The 24,102-nt window shown below is 38.1% G+C and overlaps 1 protein-coding gene across 1 annotated transcript in view; it reads left to right on the forward strand.

Moving 5' to 3' along the window:
- The window catches only part of kcnq5a (potassium voltage-gated channel, KQT-like subfamily, member 5a), a 104,955-nt gene extending 90,269 nt beyond the window's left edge, over positions 1-14,686 (forward strand). The window contains exons 10-17 of the mRNA XM_083897878.1: positions 1,437-1,490; positions 3,629-3,870; positions 5,233-5,341; positions 9,679-9,810; positions 10,624-10,740; positions 11,876-11,989; positions 12,793-12,919; positions 13,618-14,686. Coding sequence (XP_083754004.1) covers positions 1,437-1,490; positions 3,629-3,870; positions 5,233-5,341; positions 9,679-9,810; positions 10,624-10,740; positions 11,876-11,989; positions 12,793-12,919; positions 13,618-14,670 — 1,948 coding nt within the window. The 3' untranslated portion in view covers positions 14,671-14,686. The remainder of the gene's footprint in view (positions 1-1,436; positions 1,491-3,628; positions 3,871-5,232; positions 5,342-9,678; positions 9,811-10,623; positions 10,741-11,875; positions 11,990-12,792; positions 12,920-13,617) is intronic.
- Positions 14,687-24,102: the final 9,416 nt, after the last annotated feature.

Consider the following 24,102-nt stretch of genomic DNA (forward strand, 5'->3'; position numbering starts at 1 on the left):
ACCTCAATTTTCCGACTTGGCTCCCATCTCTGATTTTCTCCTGCTTTGGTTACTCTTTCTTCACTTGACTCTCAGACAGGGAAAGGGCAATGGGCTTTTCGTGTGTGTGTGTGTCTGTGTGTGTGTGTGTGCGCACAAATGCCTTCAAAGACAGGAGTCTGTACCATGTCTGTACCATGACGCACTTTTTCCATTGGGATGGTATTTATGTAACTCATCAAACACAAGTCTAGCAGCGACAGAGTGAAGTTGAAAGGGGGGCTTGTAGGGGATTTCAGAGAGGGGGGAGAAGACAGAGATTTGTGAGTTTAATTATGCTAGTATAGTTTTTACAGTGCAGGGCTTCTTTGGCAACATTTGGGGGCCTTATGTCGAGCCAGCAGCTTCTTATGCACATTTAAACTTAACACAGCCACACACACAGATTTAAAGAATGAAACTTAATTCTCTCAGTGGAAAAAAAAAATTAAAAGAACAAATGTGTTTCTCATCCCTAAACAAAACAGAATTTAATCAGGCTTTGTTGCTTCCATGACTGCACTCATCCCCCAGACATCCTTCTGTTTAAAGGGCTGCGTTTAGTTAGGCTTTCCCCTTTTTAAGTCAACCAAAGTTCAATTTGCACTCGTGAAATCATAATTACGCTCACTTTTATGACACTGTTTATTTTCTATATGTTCCCCTCCACCGAGACAACACGGAGCTGTGTAATTAGTGGTTTTACAGACTGTCGACTTCTTGGCGGTGGTAGGTGCCGCGGTAAAAACGACTAGTGGTTTTCGTTTAAGCAGACTTGTAAACACCAGCGGCAGTAAACATGAGGCGCACCACAAAGTGCCACGGCGTGCATCACGCCGAGCGTGAGTGAGGAGCGGCGTGGATTAAAGGATAATAGGGCGTTATTGTGGAGTTTATTGTGGAGTTTATGAGAGCTGACAGGTGGGCCACATGTTCGAAAGGCAGGAAAGTGGCTAAACCTCTGATCGGTAATGATCAGTATGAGCAAAGACCTATTGTTTTTTCACTATTCAAAGATTATCTGTTCAAATTATGCTTATCTTAAATATTTTAATGTTTGTAGGAATATCACACCGATACAAATATCAGTCTGAAACAGTCATTTTTAAGTCACTAAGCTGTTAACAACACATTTGTGTTCAAAAACGTCCTTCAAGCGAGTTTAAGAGAAAATTATGAAGACTTTTTTTATAAAAACACAAATAAAAACACAAAATATAAGAAGCTTCGCAATGATGACACGTTGGTCAGCTCTGTGTAGACAGTCCAGGTTGTGCACATGTGGTTGTAAAGCTCTGAAACTGGCCTGAGTCTTTGTTTGATGACACTGGTCCAATGATATGTGATGAATACACTTTTATCTCCTTCCTTCATCTTTTCCATTCTCTTCCATCCGTCTCTCCCTCCTTTCACTGTAGCGAGGGTCTAAGTAATAGGAGACTCTTCAGAAGGTACTCTCGGAAATATAGGAGGTACCGACAGCATTACCCAGCATCCTCTCTGCCCTGAGAATGCCTAACTATAACTAGCATGGAGGGGAAACAAAGAGCTCAGACCTGAACTGTCCTTCTAACCTCTCTCCTCAACCCCCTTTTTATCCACTTGAGGATTTTGTCTGAGATGAGCGCTGCTGCTTGCCGCCTGTCAAACGCCAACAAGACTTAAGCGTGTTACAAATTAAAGGGGAATTCCACCAACACTTAACTAGTCAGTGAAGAGGCAAAGATGTTTTTTGAGATCAGAGTAAATGATACCAGATTTGACTGTCGATTGTAAAGTGTACATTTACCGCAAAGATTTGCATGTTAATCATTCAGTATCCAAAAATGTATTTAAAGTCATTTGAATCAGAAGTAGAAAATGACAATGAGTCAGAAGGCAGGGTCTAAATTCCCCTTTATTTTATACTTCTGCAATGATATTTGCCTCTGAGCCTTCCCTAGAAACTGTCCAGTCACATGAGTATCTGTTATTTTAATTATGCATTTTGTGTACAATCATTCCATTACAGTGTCTTGGGATCAGAAACTAATTGTTTTGAGGATTATTTTTTTCATTTTCATTGTAATAATCCCATGCATTGCTAAAACAAAATAGCTTCAATGACAATTGAGGTGAAAGAATTGGAAATAAAATAACCAATTCATGAGGCTGGACTTAATTCACCTTCAATTAACTTCAAAAACGAAATACAAAATATTAATGCACCATTTCAATACATAGATATTGACTAATTTGACTGCATGCTCCCTGTATTCCTGCTGCACCGCTCTTTCCAGTCATATTTCTGCTATTAGAGATTAGAGATGGACTCATTATCAGTTGAGTTAAATGTTCTACACCGATCGGCTCCATTGATCGCATCTTAAAAAAAAGGCTGTTAGTTGAAGGTACACAGGATTCTGCAGGTCCAGGATGGAAAATGACTTCATGTTCTGCATGTGTTGTAAAGAGAGACTGCATTAAACAGTATAGCAAAGTGTTACCTAAAAATAAGTCTTTTAACAGTTTTGTAAAATCGAGGGGGAAAACCCACTTCTGTCAAAGTAGTTAAAACAGATTATAATTATAGGTTGAGTAAAGTGAAACTGTGAAGCATGGAAACTGTATTGGAACTATGCATCTCTCTCTCTCTCTCTGTGTCTTTCTTTCTCTGCTGCATTGCATGCTGGTCTATTTGCCTTATAGCATCAAATTCTGTACTGCAGCAAGTCGCATTGATTGAAACGTGTCCACATCCTCTGTAAAGGTTACAAAAGACAACAAAAGGAAGTGCCCACCAAAGGTTTCAGAAGGGAAACTGTAGCCAACTGCTCAAAACTTCACTTCCTCAGTCTGTTTTCAGATGAAGGAGGCAGCACACAAGTCAATGTGCCATCATTTCCTTTCATGAAGACCAAGTTGAGGCAGAAAACAACAACAACAACAACAAACTTTTACCATCACTGTAATTATAGAGAATAATCGTAACCAAAGCAGAGGTTGTATTTTGTTAAATTAAAGCAACTAATCCTTTTTAAAGCTCATTGGATCGATCTACAGCCTCACAGAGATTTAGCCAGACTATCGATTGTGTCATTTTTGCATCTCTGTAGTGAAATGTGAATACATGAGTAGTTAATCAGCTGATGGGCTGAGGATCTGGCCATTTTGTCAGCGAGACGGATGATGTTTGGTCTGAAGGAAAGGACAGAACACTGCTTTGTGACTGCACTCTGAATTTCTCACAGGGAAATAGGTGTTGACAGCATTCTCTCTCTCTCTCTCTCTCTCTCTCTCTCTCTCTCTCTCTCTCTCTCTCTCTCTCTCGCTCTCTCCCCCCCCCCCCCTTCTTATGCCTCTTTATCAACCCCCAACTGTCACACACATACACACTCCATCCTTCACTCACTTTCCCACCTATTCCTCCCTTTTTCTTCCTCTGTCACCCCGACTGTCTCTCTCTGGATCGTCACTCCCATCACTCTCGATCCATCTGTTTCCCCCAATCTATCTCTTTGTGTCTTTCAATGTTTTTCCTCTCCTCTTTCTCTCTCTCTCTCTCTCTCTCTCTCTCTCTCCACCCCCCTCTCCTCTCTGTCCCCCTCTTTTCTCCACTCCCTCCCCGCAGTCAGAAATTGAGTTTTAAGGAGCGAGTCCGAATGGCGAGTCCTCGTGGTCAGAGCATGAAGAGCAGACAGACATCCATCAACGACCGCCAGCGATGTTCCCCTGGCAACGAGGTGGTGGGAGGCACCGAGCTGATGGGCGGCAGCCCGGCGAAAGTGCAGAAGAGCTGGAGCTTCAATGATCGGACCCGTTTTAGGCCGTCGCTGAGGTTAAAGAGCCAGTCTCGGAATGTGGTCCCAGATGGTGAGTGGGACACGAGTATAGACGACACACCTAGACAACATCTTGACAAATTACGCTTCACAGCACAGTGTGTTAAACTGAAACCTGACTGCACCAAAAATTATTTTTAAAAGCAAAAACAGAAAAATACGGATGTCACTTTATATGGCACGTCTGCAATTTCCTTCCCAGAAAGAAAAACAAAATATTAATCACAGGACAGACTGAGGCATTGCTGAATTAATAAACATGTGCACATCCATCGATTCCTATTGTTTGTTTGTGCAGAAGCACATCGCTGCGGCAAAGCAGCTCAGCTGAACATGCAAAAAAGAAAGCAAACATTCACAGGATCAATGATAGATGATTTATCTTTTTAACAAACTAAAGAATTATCATATGCTGTTGGAAAAACTGTCAGCAATAACTTTAAAAAATGTTCTTTATTCTCTACATAATGCCCATAGTATAGATATAGAATCTATAGGACAATGGCTGTTATTTCTCCATGGCGGATATATTGTAGTTCACTTAAAGGGATACTTCACCGATTTGAATGTGGCTTTATATTGCTAGAATAGCAGTAGTATTTTTTAGAAAATGTGCTTCCCTCCCTCAGTGTTTCACTGAGTTGTAAAAAAATCTCCAGTTTTCCATTTTCAAAATTTGCCCTACTGTGATGCAAAACGCATCATTTGACTCACAGTAGGGCACATTTGGATAAGGGAAAACAGATTTGTTTACAAGTCAGGGAAAAACTGAGGGAGGGAAGCACATTTTCTAAAAAATACTACTGCTATTCTAGCAATACAAAGCCATATTCAAATCGGTGAAGTATCCCTTTAACTCTCATACTTTAAATCTCAATTCCACCATTTTTTATTGAGGTCATTTGAGGTATGTATACTATACCTATGTTTGGCTACTGTGTTTTTCTTCTGTATGATATTGCCGACTCCTAACATTTCTTGCTCTCTTTCATTTTAGCAGTTTTGCTATAGAGCAATTGAGAAAGAGAGGAAATGATGATGAGTCTATATCATAATTTCCTCTCTTTCCATTTCCCCGTGCTTTCTCTCCTGCACTTTCTCTTTCTGTCTCCTGCTCTTATAATTTTGGGAAGCATCAAGGATATACAGTATCTATCCTTTTCTCTCGCCTCATACAGCTGAGCTGGCAACATTTTGCCCCTTCCCAACGATCTCGTCCAAGTGGGGCATACATTTTCAGCTCTTAAAAGCCAAAATAGCATCAGTTTGAAACATTCTTGGAGACTTCTGTCAAGACCGGCCATGCAGAGAGTGTTTTATGACTTTTGAGACTGGAAACAATTTTGCACTGGGCTCCATTTATTGACAAAATGACTCTCTCTGCCTCTCTCAGTGGACAGTGGCATGACCACAGAGGATTCTTTTGATGAGAGGGGCTGCCATTGCGACGTTACAGTGGAGGATCTATCGGCGCCACTCAAGGCTGTGATCAGAGCTGTCAGGTGAGCTCCCACTGCTGTTATGCTCCATCTTTCAAGTGTTTTCAGGTGACGCTCCCAAACTGTAAATCACCAGAATCTTAGAAATGTTTTGAACCATTTTTTTTGTAAAGTTGCGTCCAAGTCAAGTGAGAAATTGAATTAACTTTTACTGATTTGTTTACATAAACACATGCTACCCAAACCAGACAAAAGGGGATAACACCTCTGCAGTTTGCTCTGAAAAACAAATTGAAAATGACGAATACTCTTGGTGTCACTTGTTTTGTGTTCTCATTGGACACTAAGTCTAAATTGACCGTAGGTGAGTATCAATGGTTGTTGGGATTGGCACCAGCGCCCTCCATGACCCTCATGTGGAGGATAAAGTGGTAGATTGCTGGATGGATGGATTTGTGTGTTTTAAAGCTGCAGTGTATACATTTTTTTTTCCTGGTGTTACTGATGATATTATTCTGCATCTGTTAAGTCTTTGTGAACAGAAACAAAGTTGTTGCCGAGTCCTTCATTTGAAAAACGTGCTCTGACAAGATAATACTACCAGGCCTGATTGAGGGAGCATCTGTGTGAATGCACCAGCAGCACGGGGGTGGGGGTGATGGGACTGGATTCGAGATTCAAGATGCTTTATTTATCCCGAGGGAAATTATTGTGCAACAATTGGGAGGTAAAAGTGGTGATGTACAAGAGTTAAAAGATAAATAAAATAAAAATAAAAGTAAAATAAACAAATAAGACAAATGCAACAAATGATGAAGTGATATGGGTAAAAATGATAAAGTGACTAAGTGACATTTGGATCAGGACACAGTGTCTCCACTGTTCCTAATGCGGCCAGTAAAACGCTGCAGTGTCATGTCTCAGCAAATATGAACAATATTTCTCTAACGGAAAGTGATCACAAGTCGGCAAGACTCTTGAATTTGGGATTGTCCAATCCTGCAAGCACTTGCTTCTGCATCAGGAGGAAATCCGACAGTTTCCACTGCTTCTGAGTCTCTGTGGTCACAGGCGTGGTCACAAACACCCTCCGAGGCCTTCAGTCTGTAGCACTTCAGTGTATTATCAGCATCCTGATAGCGTGACACATTGAGTACGATTCTCAAGGTCGTAGATGAAGACCAAATGCTCCAAGAGAAATCTTTTTCTTGATAGATGCAGTTATCTCGTTGATGTACTCTGTGAACAAAAGGGGAGAAGGTCTACCTGTGTAGGAGGCAAATCTATATCAGGTCAGTTTTAGAGGTGGTTTACAAGTGGTTATTGATGGTGTCACTGTGTGTGAATCATTTGAAGTTACAGTAGATCGCCCTCAGTGTTCAATCTGTCAAAATGACGGACAGCCTTCAGATTTTTCTGTCATGGTAGAAAAAACATCCACCAATGATGGAGGCTTCTGGGTTAATACAACGCCGGGGGGGGACAAGAAGTGTTTATCCTCTCAATCTGCTGAACAATGAGGTTTTTCAGCTGTAGAATTCACTAGTGGCACTTTTCCTGTTTTCTTTGTTTACTAGAAATTTACTACCTCAATTTTGACTGTGCAAGATTTTATCGAGAAACATAGAATAAACTGAGAAACATAAAGTTGTGCTGATCATTTGACAGTGGTTTCAATCTACAATCGACATTTACCGTTACACACTTCTGTTTTGAAGTTATCGTTGCTCCACCACAACCAGCAGCTTAGATGAACAAAGACTAAGATTACGAGTAATTATTGTTTAATAAAATAGTGATTTTACTTAACTGCAACATCATGGTGACCACAAGAGAACAAGGTTACACACAACTTAGCCGATTAACCAGAGTAAGCAAAGATGCTGTAAATCAACAGTCCAATTGATGATTTTTAACATATCTATTCGTCATATCATCTATTTCTACTTATTTTCTTTCTTTGCAAAGAACATCTTACAGTTTGGTAGCTTAACTTAGACTCTATGCCTAAGGATTTTTTTTTCCTCATCTTGTTCAAGGCTTCTGAAACCATAGTGACAGCAGCTCACTGAGCTGAGGATCTACGATTTGACCGGTGACGTCAAAGTTCTGCCTCCTTTTGATCGCTCAGCCCAGCACACGTAGCCTCGCAATTCAATCTCTGTATTAACTAAGGGAAGAAATCACTACACCATGTGAATCGCTTATGTTTTGGTTTATTTTCCACACAGTTCATTACTTTCAGTGAAAGAAGGTTTTAAACGTGTATATCTATCTCTACTCTTTCTCCTCAGAGCATGAATCAAATATTTAACACAACAACTAAGACCCTTTCTGTAATTCTGGATGAGAAAAACATATACTCACATGATGTTTGCTTTCCTCAGGGGATGTTTGTATTTTGCAAGTATTACTTTGTTCTTTCCTCCCATCTTTCCCACTGTATCTATATGAACTGCTGCCATGTTGGAGGCTTTTCCTGTGGGGGTTGCAGTGTGTGTGTGTGTGTGTGTGTGTGTGTGTGTGCGTGTGTGTGTGTGGGTCGGAACTGATGAGCGTGCGTATGTGTTTTTCAGCAGACCTTGCTGTCTCACACTGGCACCGGCACCCTGTGAGCGAATGTCTTGTCCAGCTGGCACTGAATGCTTCTTTTCACTTCATCACTTCTTCTCACCGTATTCGTATTTTTTCATTGAAAAGAAAAATTGCACCTCTGAACAAAGCAGGCTTTTCAATAAAAAAACAAGTTGACTTAAGATTTCCTTTTTTTCTAATATTTTCTCTAATGTTTTGCTGGCTAATTAAAAAGTCAGATGCGTCAGATTAATGAAGGACAGTGACTCATAACCAGCTTGTTTTTCCTCACAAATTTGGTTTGAATTTTCAAAACAATAATATGCAGGTCTCTGCTCACTAATCCTCTCCTATGAGCACTTGTCATTAGTTTTGCTTCTCTACAATCTCTCCTCCGGCATTACTCAATCCAGTCGCACCTTTTTACATTATCTCCTTCTTTATTTAATTGTTCATACATGTATTTCATCCAACCCATGCCAAACATAGGAGAGATTAACATATGGAGTGGAAATGTGTTCTCAGCGCACACAGACGCCGTCCATATGGGCCACAAAGTTTTCTCTATAAATAAGATGTCTCACTCACACACTTTGCACAGATGTCACTATATTTTTTTCATATTTCTAGTCGTCTTGCATCTGTGCTTGATTCTGTGTTTCTTCCTCCAACCACTTTCTCAACAGAGATCAATAAAAACTTCCTTTATGTTCAGATAACTCTCTTGGATACAGTTAGGGTGTTAGGCAGGTGTGATATACCTATGTCATATTATCCAGCTTTTTCCAGATTAAATTCACATTTTATTTTATAATTTTAATTGTTATCTGTTCTCTACACTAAAAATGACTTATAACTGTTCCCTTTAACCTTCATGCTGCTATTTTACATGTTTTAGTAATTTTAACCCTTTAAATGCCCATTTTATAAATGTATTTTCAAATTTTTTGACATAATAAAGACAAACTTTTTTCCATAAACTACATGATAATGACATTTCCATTAGAGGAGATACAGTCACTATTACGTTAAGGTAAAATCCACTCAGTCATTTTGACTTGTTACTCGTTGTTCTGAAAGATTTGACCTGCAGATACCTTTTCCTGCTTTTGTTTTTTAGTAAACTGACATATATGAAAAACCGCCCCCTCAACCACCAGCCCTCTGCTGTATGACTCACACACACACACAGACACACACACAGATCCTATACCACCCAACTGTGGACAGCCTGCCCACCCACTCAGCAGGCATACTCCATGGGACAGCCGCGGCCCAGGGCTTTCCCAGGGTGTCGGGTTGTACGTTGGGCACCCCCTCCCCTGTCAGGACTGTTATTACAGAGGGTCAACTGTCACTGTTGTTTCCACTCGGACAATGAGAGCGACGGGCAACTGGAGAAAAGCCGAAGCCACTGGGGGATCCGAGTGAACCAAGAGCATAGATTCTCTTACCTGTATCAATATTATTCACCCAGCAGTGGCTGTTCATCAAATAGACAGAGGATTAAACTCTGGTTCAAAAGTCATTCATTTTCATTACGGACTCGACAAGAAGACCAGGCAGTGTTGGTTTCCCCGTTAGATTATCCTGTAGATATTTGAGATTCTAATAACATTTTTTGTAATTACACTGAAAAACAAAATATCAACAAGTGAAATGTGGTGAGGATCGTTCTGTGGCTTTGTCATAGTTTCTGCTTCCATCTAGAGGTTAGGTGGAGTTATTGCACCCTTGTCTCACGTACCATCGTCTCTTGGTTTCACAGCATCTGTCTTCCTCTTTTGTCTATCTGTGTGTGTGTGTGTTTGGTTGTTCGTGTCTAGGATCATGAAGTTCCACGTAGCGAAGAAGAAGTTTAAGGAGACGCTGCGTCCCTACGATGTGAAGGACGTGATAGAGCAGTACTCTGCGGGACACTTGGACATGCTCTGTCGGATCAAAAGCCTTCAGACCAGGTCAGAACACACACACACACACACACGCACATCCACTTAACTTGACACACACTCGCATTACAAAATATGGAAGAGCTGTTTTATCCTTGTGTTTAGAGAACATTCTTTTTTAATTAAATCAGTGATATTTACTGAATGAATCTGGCTTTTTTTAATACAAAAGTTTAAAATTGCACAAGTGGGTGTTTCCACAGATGTTCCTGCAATTTATGCTATTCGTTTCTGAGTAGTGGTTTCCTTTTTGTAATGGAATTTCTGATTTTTAAGGCAAGGAAATCATTCTATTATATTTTAGTTTTCACCCTTACAAAATAAACCCACAGGTTCAGTAATTAAACCTGTTTTTTGTAGCCTAATTCATTTGACTCTTAGCGTTGCTCAAAACAACCTGGGTAACTATCAGAGTAAATCTTGGTTGACTACTATAACACCCAGAAGGTTCTTAGTGTCTTAAAGAGAAAGCTGTCTGAACTTTACCCTTTAACTCTGTGTGACAGTGCGTCAGTGCTTTGTGCTGATGACGTCAATGTCACGACTGAGCAGCAGCTTTTTTTTTTTCCGGTTTTGGTTCACCTACGTCATACACACAGAGGTTTTTGCAATAATAATAATGATAAAGGATTGTCACTAAATCCCCACAGTGCACTCACTGGACTCACTGTACAGCATGAACCACTGCTACAGAGGTTATCGATTGCTTAATTAAAAAAAACAATTAAGATAATACTTTCCACTCTCATCTTCATCTTGCCTCCAGCTATCGAGTGTGTGTATGTACAGTGTGTGTACATGTGTGTTCCCTCTCTCTCCCAGACTTGACACTGTAGTGGGTCCCCCTCCACGGCCTCTCAGCAGTCGCGTCAAGACCTTTTCTTCTCCCTCCCTGCATTTATATTACAGCCAGGCCCGGAGGAATAAATCTGCACCGGGGTTAGACATGCCCCGTCACCTGCCTGCCGACTGCTCCCCGACTAATTCAAAACCAAAAAAATGTCACACCTGAGTCGCGCAGAGGCCAAATGTACAATTTCACAATGCACACAAGCCCATTGTACGTGTATGAGCTTTAGTCCGCATTTATTCCCAAGACAAATGTGGTTTATGGAAAAGATGATGGCATGAGTCCTCACAGAAACGGGCCCTTTGACTCAGGTGTGGCAGTGGTTTCATATATAAATATGCCAGAGGTCCTCGGGTAGTTCTAATACTGGATTATGAATTCGGCTTTACAATATATTTTTTTTTGTATAGATGTAACATGGAGGAAATAATGTATGTTCCTGTTTCAGCAGTCAATACGTTGCTCAAATCAAATTTCCCATTTTCATTAACCCCCTTTGTTCAATTTGACTTGTTTTCTAAAAGACTGTGGAGATGATGCAATAATCCTTATTTCGAGCCACGTGAGGACCTCGTCTGTATCTGTAGGTGTTGAAAAACATAACGAGAGATGTTGCTTTAGATGTGTAGCTGCATTCTGAATTTTAAAAGACTTGATTATTCAAATTAAACGTTTGTCAACTTTAATAACTCAACTCAATTCAAAAATGATGTTGTTGGGGGTTTTTTTTTGTTTGGTTTTTTTTTTACCCCTGCATGACATTTAGACATTTTAGATTAGTTTCAATCGTGTTTTCTTGTTGAATTAATCTAATGCATGAAAATGTAGAATAGATTTTCTTCATCAGGGGTCAAATGTAATCATGGATTAAGACGATGAAATGAAATGTGAAGTTCTGAAATGCAGAATGCACTGAAGGTGATTTTCTTTACAATAGTACTGCTGGGGAGTGACATAGGGCTCGGTTGCATTATTGGTAAAAGGCTGTAGGTTCACACAGAACACCTGAGTGTCTCCGCTAGATAGTTTGAATCTGCAGATGACAGAAAGAGCAGACTTTCATGTGACGACATTTAGCCAAGCTTTTTCCATCATGTGCCTCCTCTCCGTGTCCATCTATATTTGTTCATGTTTGCACGTGTTTCCTATACCTTACTGTGTGTGTGCATACGGCATGTGCTTTTAAGATAGCTGTATCTGATACAGTCTTTTTCCTGTCTTCAGAGTGGCCAGTGCAGCGGGCTCTGGTCCCAGCCTAAATAACCGACCCAGGAACGTGTCCTCACCTGCTCTGCATTATTATTACAGCAACGACAGGAGGAAGCTCCCTGGCTCAGGGTTACTGCTATTTCATTTAATGTGGATTTTTACCAGTGATTTAGAGTCTCATTCGTTCCCTTGCAGTTCCTCAAATACGCAAATAATTACTGTTTGGATTAACACACTTTTACAGTAGCTGACCAGATGGTTGGAGTTTGCACTAAAACACAAAAATTCAACAGCTATTCACCCAGAAACTTGAATGTGTGAAACTGCACCCAACTGGTGAAATTATAACTAACCCTATCTGATTCCAAATGTCACTAATTTTTACTTTTTTTGTCCTAATTCAAGGACAATTATGGTCGTGAATGTAAAATGTGTGTGGAATCATGACTGTGATATGATTTCATATAGTTTGAAGCAGAGGAAACAAAGTCTTCTTCTGTGGTATATCTGCATGTTGAGATGATTAACTTCAGCTATTCCACATTATTTCATGGGAAGGCATTAAAAAAACTGATCAATATTCTGCCTTTTCACCCACTATTACTAATATCACTAATATGCTCTGGATAATTATTTCCATTTTCAAATTCACAAGCCCATGAAACCAATGCAAACAACAGACTGTGTGAAATCTTATCTCTTAGTCTTAATTCTTTATTCCTGGAAAACTGACATTTTGGTTTTGAATATGTTAGCTCTGATACAGCCCAACCATGTGTGGTGTGTTTGACTAACCCTGATCCTAACATCCTGCTGTTGCTCTAGGTTTGTTGCCTGACGTTGGATAACCTGAAATGAAGCTCCGGTGTCTGCTCACATTACAACATCATTATTTTCTAATATATTGACACGAGTGTGCGTGTGTGTATCAGGGTGGATCAGATCCTGGGAAAAGGCCAGATACCTGTGGATAAGAAGATGAGGGATAAACTACATGCAGATGGTGACTCTCTGGAGGGCATGAGCATGCTGGGACGTGTTTGTAAGGTGGAGAGACAGGTGAGTTTAGAAAAAAAATATGCACTGCACTAAGCTTTATACAATTTTAATACCGTCAAACCACAAGTGATCTGTCAATATTACTAAAAACACAAATTAAAGATTATGGAGCCTAATATGTTGAAAGTTGCAGTGTGGAACTTTTGGTAAGTCTTATTCTTGTTGTTACTTTTCTGCCTCTTTTGGGTCTTAGTGAAGAGAAATAACAGTAAACTGTGTCCTTCATCTTAAACCACTTCTTTGTGTTTTCAGTCATACTCCAACCTGTTTGCAACCGTCTTACTCTACTTGCACAATTTTGCTGTTGTCAACACTGCTATGCTTGGAAACACACGGAGAGTTGTGTGACGCTCACAAGATTAATCATAATTGTGTGAATACATTTGACGATTGTGTGGATGCAATGGACATTGTGGATTCATTTTAAATAATAGGAAAACAGGAAACCGAGCCGGCACCTGCAGTCTTAGGGCCAATTCCAATTCCTATCTTAACCCTCAATCTTAACCCTCAAGCTCAACCCTTAATCTGAACTGGCTATTGGCTATGTTATTTTGTCACTTAGAAATGGGACACCCCTTAAATGCAGATACGTCTTCAGACTGTAGGGGGCAGAATAACGCGTTTTTGTTTTGAAACATCACTATCTTCCACATTTTCCATTCTGACCTTGCTACTGTTTACTCTTTTACTCCCAGGTGACTTCCATCGAGTCAAAGTTGGACTCTTTGCTGGACGTCTATCGCCAAGTTCTACAGAAAGGTCCCTCGACACTCACCCTCTCCTCGCTGCCTCTTTTCGAGCTGGGCAGCCACCAGCACCACAGCTCGGACTACCAGACTTCCATCATCGGCAGGGATCTTCCCTCTCCTCAGGGAGGGGATCTGGTGGGAGGAAGAGGCGATAGTAATGGGGGCTTACGCCCGAGAGGCTTGCGTCTCATCCTGGCACCCGCCGACGATGACATTCCACCAGACTCAGCACCCCCATCTTACCCCCCGTCCACAGCGTCCCTCTCTCCGTCACCGCTGCTCCCGCCTGACAGCCCATACCCCACCTTGGTCACGCCCAACGGCACATCCAAAAGAGCACACCTCCCTGACCTGCCACCCCCACCTCCTTCAGGTGGGGGTTTCACCCTTCAGCTGCCCCCAGTAGTTCACCCCTCCCATCACCGTGGCTCTGCTCACTCCATCACAGATGATTTGACAGATGAAGTGACAGCAGACAAAGAGAGCTTCGGTCCTTCTCTTGATGTGGGATCCATTGTGGACCCTGACCACGAAGAGGACAGTGAGGCAGTTTCTGTCCCGGGAGGGTTGCAGCTGCGAGAGAAATCTGGCTTGAAATCTGAGGGGGTGTGGAGGAAGCACATGAGCCTGGAGATGAACCCCCTGCTGCTGCTCACGTCTAGCCAAGATGGGACACCTGCAGACTGGGATGGCAGTCTCGGGAAATCCATCTCTGCGCATAATCTCAACCATGCCCCTGGTCTGTCCTCTGCACTCAACAACAACATCAGCAGTAGCAGCAACAGTAGCAAACGTGGCAATGACCTCAGCAACTGGGATGGAACAGAGTTCTTCATTGGCGGTTGCAAGCTAGAACCAGCAGGAGAACATTATGACTTTCTGTCCCAGAGACCTGACAGCAGTCCATCCGACCTTTTACAGACTGTGGAGGAGGCTGCACCTCACCCTCGGGGAAATTCAGATTTTCTCAATCAGTCTCCACACATACAACTGGCATAACCACGCACACACACACACACACACACACACACACACACACACACACACACACACACACACACACACGCACACACACACACACACACATGCATACAGTCTTGCATATGGTATGTACACACTTTTGAGAAGCAACCTTTAAGGTATTTTTTCAGGACAAATAAACGTGTTTCAAATTGTGCAATAGAACGCTGTGTATGTGGACAACGTTTTTAAATTTTGTCAGACACAAATCTGTCCACTTTCATACAGATTTTATTCGGCAAATACTTATTTATATTTTTATGGGTTTCTAAAATTAACATTTAGTCAATAAGACGATGAAACGAGTGCAAAGTACACATAGAATATTATGTATGTCAGTGGCCAAATTCATGGAAGACAAAATACACAAACTTTCTGCGGGAGAAACTCTTCTTTACTTTTGTCTCAAAAGTCAAAATAGCAGGAGTTTTCTTAACTTTTCTGCATTGTGCCAACACTGATAATTAAAGGAGTTAATGTAAACAGTAGAAAATACTGTCTCTATATTTGACGGGGAGAGTGTTGCACATGATAATGAGGAGTAATATGAGGAGTGTATCTGAAACTTGAATAAGCCACTGCAATTGATGGGTCAACCACTCACCATGTGGTGAAACTAGTACATGAAGTTATATGCGCGCACACACACACACACACACTTGCTCTTTGACGCAGACAAACACACATTCACACAAATACACAACCACCGAGTCCTCTCAGAAGAGCCAGCTTGACAAAGACTGTGAGGCTGACCAGTGACTTATTGTTTCTTACAATTGCTTGTTTTCAGAGACTTTCTTGGACGAGAAGGAGAGTTCCAACTTATTCAGTATCTGTTTTTGGTCATGTAAAAATGTCTTCTTTTACTTATGCTTTCATACATATCACTGCATGGGCTGTTGCCAAAAAAAACAACAACAACAAATGAATGGAATGAGAATATTTTATATGAGGAAGAGGCCTGGTGTCATTGGAATAGCTTTATTTAAAAAAAAAAGAAAGAAAAAAAGCTAAAGGTCAAACTCTGAGCATGTGTTCGTATCACAAGCATCTCATTCTGTTCGTCTTCAGCCACCACAAAAAAAAAAAAAAAAAAAGTGTGCGTCATTGTTGTCACAAGTTCATTTGGGTGCAACAAACATCTGTTGGGAGAGCAGTCACTCGAAAAAACAAAAGTGTTGGAACACGAACTCTCTTGGTTTGGACGGAAGCTCAAAGAGTTATTGCGAATGGTCTGGATGCTGAATCGCAGCAGGGTTTTCTCACCTTAGCATGAGATGCTGCTTATCGCATGTGACGTACTGTTTTCTGTTTGGCTTCAGTGGAAATGATTTTTTTATCCTAATTTGAACTAATTAGATAGTGCCAGTTATATGGATAGCCCACTTACTATACAAGTTTAAGATGCACAAGGTTATTATTTAATAAATTTTTTGACAAACCCTATCTTTTTTGCTGGGTGCTGGTTGCACCGTGTTCATGAATTGTGATTAAAAGTGCACTGTGTTACTTGTTACGTTCAACTGTTGTCGAATTAGTTCAGACGGTGCCGATGAAGCCTGTCAAGCTCCACGTGACTTTCTCGGTTTAGCGGTGTTTGGATTTGGATCGTGTGTCGCCTGGTGACACACGATCGCGCTGCTCGCGCCCACGCTGCTCACAGGAAGTGATTTGTTTTATGTTGAGATGCATGAAGGCAATTGCAACATTGTGCTAGAAAAGTGAGACGGCCTCCGACAGGTTGGAGTGTGACTAAGAACATAAAAGTTTCAGAAGCGAATCTTACTGCTCACAAAACCTGGTTGTTTCCGCAGTTTGACGAGATAAATTCTTATCCCCGCCCACCCCTGTGCTGCAACTTTACACACACAAACGCTCAGTCAGTCAGGTGCGTATTTTCATATTTTCCGATGAAGGACACAACATACTAACAGAAGCAGAATAAAATAACCACAGGCTTCGCAATGCAACTTAAAAGGCTGCTAAACAGACCGTATTTCCCACCTCCCAGATCAGTGTAATGTGTTACAGTGCAAAATCTGCTGTGCACATGCATTTCTAGCACAGGGGATCAGTTTCACCTGAGGAATCCACGGAGATAATTCGTTTTACGCGCAGTACTCTTGGTGATTTAGTCGGCCGTGTGCGTTGTCCTTTATCAATGTGTTCACTCTGCTGCTAACAACGTCAAAATGTGATACAGTTTTTATAATAAATAAGAGTGAGGGAGAGATAAGGTAAGATAATAATAAATCCTCATTGATATTTTTTTTGTGACTTCAGCCATTTCATCATTCAGCGTTGTAAAGTTTCTGCTGCTCCAAAGCCGAACGCTCAAGGAGACAAACTGGACGACAATAATCTGACCTGAAACTGAAGTGAGGGGCTTTTGCCTCTTTTCATTACATGTCCCACTAATATATACTGTATAGGTAACATTAACCAGGACTTTGAATCCCTCCTCACCACATCAATGAATTAGTGTAGTGACAATATGACATGTTATATTTTATTGCATTATGTCATTTTCATATTGCAAAGATGTGATTTTTACCAGTGTTGCTTATGAAAAATGATCTCCTGCAATTGTCTTTAAAGAAATGACCATAAGCCTACAATTAATTGATATTAATTTTGATTGTTATCTAGCTTGTAGGAGGGTTGACTACCCCTGAATGAAAATCATGCATAAAAATATGGCAACCATTTAATTTTTGTATCGCCATCTTATATTTTTAACGTCTTAAGGGATGTGCAGTCACAGCAGTCTTAAAGATTTATTCTGAGGTGTGATGTCGATCTTTATTTGTCATTATGTTACGTCGCTTACTTTTTGAATGGTGAGCAAGTGCATTGCTTAGCAAATTTAACATTTTGTAGTAGACAATGCATAGTACAATACTTATTATCCTCTAACAAATGAAATGTAAACACTTAGAGGTGGATTTTGAAATTCTCTACAGCCCAGGCAGGAGTTTGTGGTACGATGATGACATACAGTATATAATCAACTTGAAAGCACAGTTGTGTATGGTGAGTTTGAGGAGCCTGAAAATGTGACACAATCGTTTGAACTTAATATGGGAATATATTTGTCGTAGTTAATTATTGATTTTTTTTTTTTTTGTTACATATGAAAATAAAACTGTCAGTTACTTTGGAGCAAGATCAAACTATATATCGACAAAAGCTCAAATCAGATGGAGATTTCTTCACATCCCACATGCTCATGTTTGCAGTCTGTAAATTGCTTCTGGTGCCTTTCTTGCATATGATTTGTTTTCCCATCTTCACAGGGCTACAAAGGACTAGTGTGCCCACAGCCTATAGCAGCATATTGTATTGTTGAAGTTTTAGGTTGGTCATCCAGGTCATTTAAGTCATGTCGCTTCAGCCACAGATTTTATGGCTTTGATGGCTGATAATACATTTTCTCAACTGCCTGAACAGTAATTTATTACACAACTGGCCTTAAAGCTTGATAATGTTAACATTATGATTTCTTTGGAATTAATTTATTAAGTGCACATTATGTTCTCTGGACGAGAAATGCAAAATAATTTTATTATTCATAAATAAAGTCCAAATTAACTAAAAGCTTCTGGTTTTGTGTCTTTTGTGTCCATCATGATTTTTCCAGGGTGCAGTGTGACCACTGACCAAGTGCTTCATTGGTGTAACAGTTTGACTAAGTGTACCATTTTATCTTTTACATCTATACAAACTCCACACAATGTTTTGTCAAGTCAATATTTCCTATAAAAGCACCAAAGAAATCATATGAAGCAGAAAACAATGTTCAACAGTGCAAAATTTCTCGAGCACAACATCTCAGGATGAAATAAACCACCACCCTGGTCCAGCAAAACAAAAAAAGCCCAATAAATTTAGGGGTTTTCAGTTCAATTCATTTAAACACAAACAACAAAATTAAGCCTACTTCAGTTTTTGTAGAATCCCAGAAAGATTTATTGAAACAAGTGAAATATACATTGTACTTACTAATTGCACTACTAACTAGTAATTTTTAACATTTAACTGATATTTTGCAAGAATTTTCTTCAATTAAAAATATTCCTTTACAGAACTAATTTTGTAAAAATTTTCACATTTTTGGCAACATACTAAAGTATGACTTTTTTGTCAAATCTTGGATGGCATACGAAAGTACAACTTAATAGTCAAAGTTTGGACGACACACTAAAGTATGACTTTTTTGTAAAATTTTGAACAACATATTAAAGTATGACTTTTTTGTCGTATTTCGGACGACATACTATAGTATGACTTTTTTGTAAAATTTTGAACGACACACTAAAGTATTACTTTTTTGTCGTATTTAGGACGACATACTAAAGTATGACTTTTTTGTCAAATTTTGAACGACATACTAAAGTATGACTTTTTTGTCAAATTTTGGACGACATACTATAGTATGACTTTTTTGTCGTATTTCGGACGACATACTAAAGTATGACTTTTTTGTCAAATTTTGAACGACATACTATAGTATGACTTTTTTGTCAAATTTTGAACGACATACTATAGTATGACTTTTTTGTCAAATTTTGAACGACATACTAAAGTATGACTTTTTTGTCAAATTTTGAACGACATACTAAAGTATGACTTTTTTGTCAAATTTTGAACGACATACTAAAGTATGACTTTTTTGTCAAATTTTGGACGACATACTATAGTATGACTTTTTTGTCAAATTTTGAGCGACATACTAAAATATGACTTTTTTGTCAGATTTTGGACGACATACTAAAGTATGACTTTTTTGTCGTATTAAGGACGACATACTAAAGTATGACTTTTTTGTCAAATTTTGAACGACATACTAAAGTATGACTTTTTTGTCAAATTTTGGACGACATACTATAGTATGACTTTTTTGTCAAATTTTGAGCGACATACTAAAATATGACTTTTTTGTCAGATTTTGGACGACATACTAAAGTATGACTTTTTTGTCGTATTAAGGACGACATACTAAAGTATGACTTTTTTGTCAAATTTTGGACGACATACTAAAGTATGACTTATTTGTCAAATTTTGAACGACATACTAAAGTATGACCTTTTTGTCAAATTTTGAACGACATACTATAGTATGATTTTTTTTGTCAAATTTTGGACGACATACTAAAGTATGACCTTTTTGTCAAATTTTGGACGACATACTAAAGTATGACTTTTTTGTCGTATTTAGGACGACATACTAAAGTATGACTTTTTTGTCGTATTTAGGACGACATACTATAGTATGACTTTTTTGTCAAATTTTGGACGACATACTAAAGTATGACTTTTTTGTCAAATTTTGAACGACATATTAAAATATGACTTTTTTGTCGTATTTAGGACAACATACTATAGTATGATTTTTTTGTCGCATTTCGGACGACATACTAAAGTATGACATTTTTTGTCGTATTTCGGACAACATACTATAGTATGACTTTTTTGTCGTATATCGGACGACATACTATAGTATGACTTTTTTGTCAAATTTTGGACGACATACTAAAGTATGACTTTTTTGTCAAATTTTGGACGACATACTAAAGTATGACTTTTTTGTCAAATTTTGGACGACATACTAAAGTATGACTTTTTTGTCAAATTTTGGACGACATACTAAAGTATGACCTTTTTGTCGTATTTAGGACGACATACTATAGTATGACTTTTTTGTCGTATTTCGGACGACATACTAAAGTAAGACTTTTTTGTCGTATTTCGGACGACATACTAAAGTATGACTTTTTTGTCAAATTTTGAACCACACACTGAAGTATGATGATTTTTTTTGTATTTCGGACGACATACTATAGTATGACTTTTTTGTCAAATTATGAACGACATACTAAAGTATGACTTATTTGTCAAATTTCGGACGACATACTATAGTATGACCTTTTTGTCAAATTTTGGACGACATACTAAAGTATGACTTATTTGTCAAATTTTGAACGACATACTAAAGTATGACCTTTTTGTCAAATTTTGAATGACATACTAAAGTATGACCTTCTTGTCAAATTTTGAACGACATACTAAAGTATGACTTTTTTGTCAAATTTTGAACAACATACTAAAGTATGACTTTTTGTCGTATTTCGGACGACATACTATAGTATGACTTTTTTGTCGTATTTCGGACGACATACTATAGTATGACTTTTTTGTCGTATTTCGGACGACATACTATAGTATGACTTTTTTGTCAAATTTCGGACGACATACTAAAGTATGACCTTTTTGTCAAATTTTGGAAGACATACTTAAGTATGACTTTTTTGTCGCATTTTGGACGACATACTAAAGTATGACTTTTTTGTCGTATTTCGGACGACATACTATAGTATGACTTTTTTGTCAAATTTTGAACGACATACTATAGTATGACTTTTTGTCAAATTTTGGACGACATACTACAGTATGACTTTTTTGTCGTATTTCGGACGACATACTATAATATGACTTTTTTGTCGTATTTCGGACGACATACTATAGTATGACTCTTTTGTTGTATTTCGGACGACATACTATAGTATGACTTTTGTGTCAAATTTTGAACGACATACTAAAGTATGACTTTTTTGTCAAATCTTGGATGGCATACGAAAGTACAACTTATTAGTCAAATTTTGGACGACACATTAAAGTATGACTTTTTTGTAAAATTTTGAACAACATATTAAAGTATGACTTTTTTGTCGTATTTCGGACGACATACTATAGTATGACCTTTTTGTAAAATTTTGAACGACACACTTCAGTATTACTTTTTTGTCGTATTTAGGACGACATACTAAAGTATGACTTTTTTGTCAAATTTTGAACAACATACTAAAGTATGACCTTTTTGTCAAATTTTGGACGACATACTATAGTATGACTTTTTTGTCATATTTCGGATGACATACTATAGTATGACTTTTTTGTCAAATTTTGAACGACATACTATAGTATGACTTTTTTGTCGCATTTCGGACGACATACTAAAGTATGACGTTTTTTATCGTATTTCGGACGACATACTATAGTATGACTTTTTTGTCGCATTTCGGACGACATACTATATAGTATGACTTTTTTGTCACATTTCGGACGACATACTATAGTATGACTTATTTGTCAAATTTTGAACGACATACTTAAGTATGACTTTTTTGTCGTATTTAGGACGACATACTATAGTATGGCTTTTTGTCAAATTTTGAACGACATACTAAAGTATGACCTTTTTGTCGTATTTTGGACGACATACTATAGTATGACTTTTTTGTCGCATTTCGGACGACATACTATATAGTATGACTTTTTTGTTGCATTTCGGACGACATACTATAGTATGACTTATTTGTCAAATTTTGAACGACATACTAAAGTATGACTTTTTTGTCGTATTTAGGACGACATACTATAGTATGGCTTTTTTGTCAAATTTTGAACGACATACTAAAGTATGACCTTTTTGTCAAATTTTGAACGACATGCTAAAGTATGACCTTTTTGTCAAATTTTGGACGACATACTAAAGTGTGACTTATTAGTCAAATTTTGAACGACATACTAAAGTATGACTTTTTTGTCAAATTTTGAACAACATACTAAAGTATGACCTTTTTGTCAAATTTTGGACGACATACTCTAGTATGACTTTTTTGTCGTATTTCGGACGACATACTATAGTATGACTTTTTTGTCAGATTTTGAACGACATACTATAGTATGACTTTTTTGTCAAATTTTGAACCACATACTATAGTATGACTTTTTTGTCGTATTTCGGACGACATACTATATAGTATGACTTTTGTGTCAAATTTTGAACGACATACTAAAGTATGACTTTTTTGTCAAATTTTGAACGACATACTAAAGTATGACCTTTTTGTCAAATTTTGGACGACATACTAAAGTATGACTTATTTGTCAAATTTTGGACGACATACTATAGTATGACTTTTTTGTCAAATTTTGAACAACATACTAAAGTATGACCTTTTTGTCAAATTTTGGACGACATACTATAGTATGACTTTTTTGTCGTATTTCGGACGACATACTATAGTATGACTTTTTTGTCAAATTTTGAACGACTTACTTTAGCATGACTTATTTGTCAAATTTTGGACGACATACTATAGTATGACTTTTTTGTCAAATTTTGAACAACATACTAAAGTATGACCTTTTTGTCAAATTTCGGACGACATACTATAGTATGACTTTTTTGTCAAATTTTGAACGACATACTAAAGTATGACTTTTTTGTCAAATTTTGAACAACATACTTAAGTATGACCTTTTTGTCAAATTTTGGACGACATACTATAGTATGACTTTTTTGTCGTATTTCGGACGACATACTATAGTATGACTTTTTTGTCGTATTTCGGACGACATACTATAGTATGACTTATTTGTCAAATTTTGAATGACATACTATAGTATGACTTATTTGTCAAATTTTGTACGACATACTAAAGTATGACCTTTTGTCAAATTTTGGACGACATACTATAGTATGACTTTTTTGTCGTATTTCGGACGACATACTTTCGTATGACTTTTTTGTCAAATTTCGGACGACATACTATAGTATCACTTTTTTGTCAAATTTTGAACGACATACTATAGTATGACTTTTTTGTCGTATTTCGGACGACATACTATAGTATGACTTTTTTGTCAAATTTTGAACGACATACTATAGTATGACTTTTTTGTCGTATTTCGGACGACATACTATAGTATGACTTTTTTGTCAAATTTTGAACGACATACTATAGTATGACTTTTTTGTCAAATTTTGAACGACATACTATAGTATGACTTTTTTGTCGTATTTCGGACGACATACTATAGTATGACTTATTTGTCAAATTTTGAACGACATACTAAAGTATGACTTTTTTGTCAAATTTTGAACGACAAACTAAAGTATGACTTTTTTGTCGTATTTAGGACGACATACTAAAGTATGACCTTTTTGTCAAATTTTGGACGACATACTAAAGTATGACCTTTTTGTCAAATTTTGAACGACGTAAGAAAGTATGACCTTTTTGTCAAATTTTGGACGACATACTAAAGTATGACCTTTTTGTCAAATTTTGGACGACATACTAAAGTATGACCTTTTTGTGAAATTTTGGACGACATACTAAAGTATGACCTTTTTGTCAAATTTTGGACGGCATACTAAAGTATGACTTTTTTGTCAAATTTTGGACGACATACTTTAGTATGACTTTTTTGTCAAATTTTGGACGACATACTTAAGTATGACTTTTTTGTCAAATTTTGGACGACATACTTTAGTATGACTTTTTTGTCAAATTTTGGACGACATACTAAAGTATGACCTTTTTGTCAAATTTTGGACGACAT

This window comes from Microchirus variegatus (genome assembly GCF_963457635.1).
Source record: "Microchirus variegatus genome assembly, chromosome: 11".
In the NCBI taxonomy this organism is placed as follows: domain Eukaryota; kingdom Metazoa; phylum Chordata; class Actinopteri; order Pleuronectiformes; family Soleidae; genus Microchirus; species Microchirus variegatus.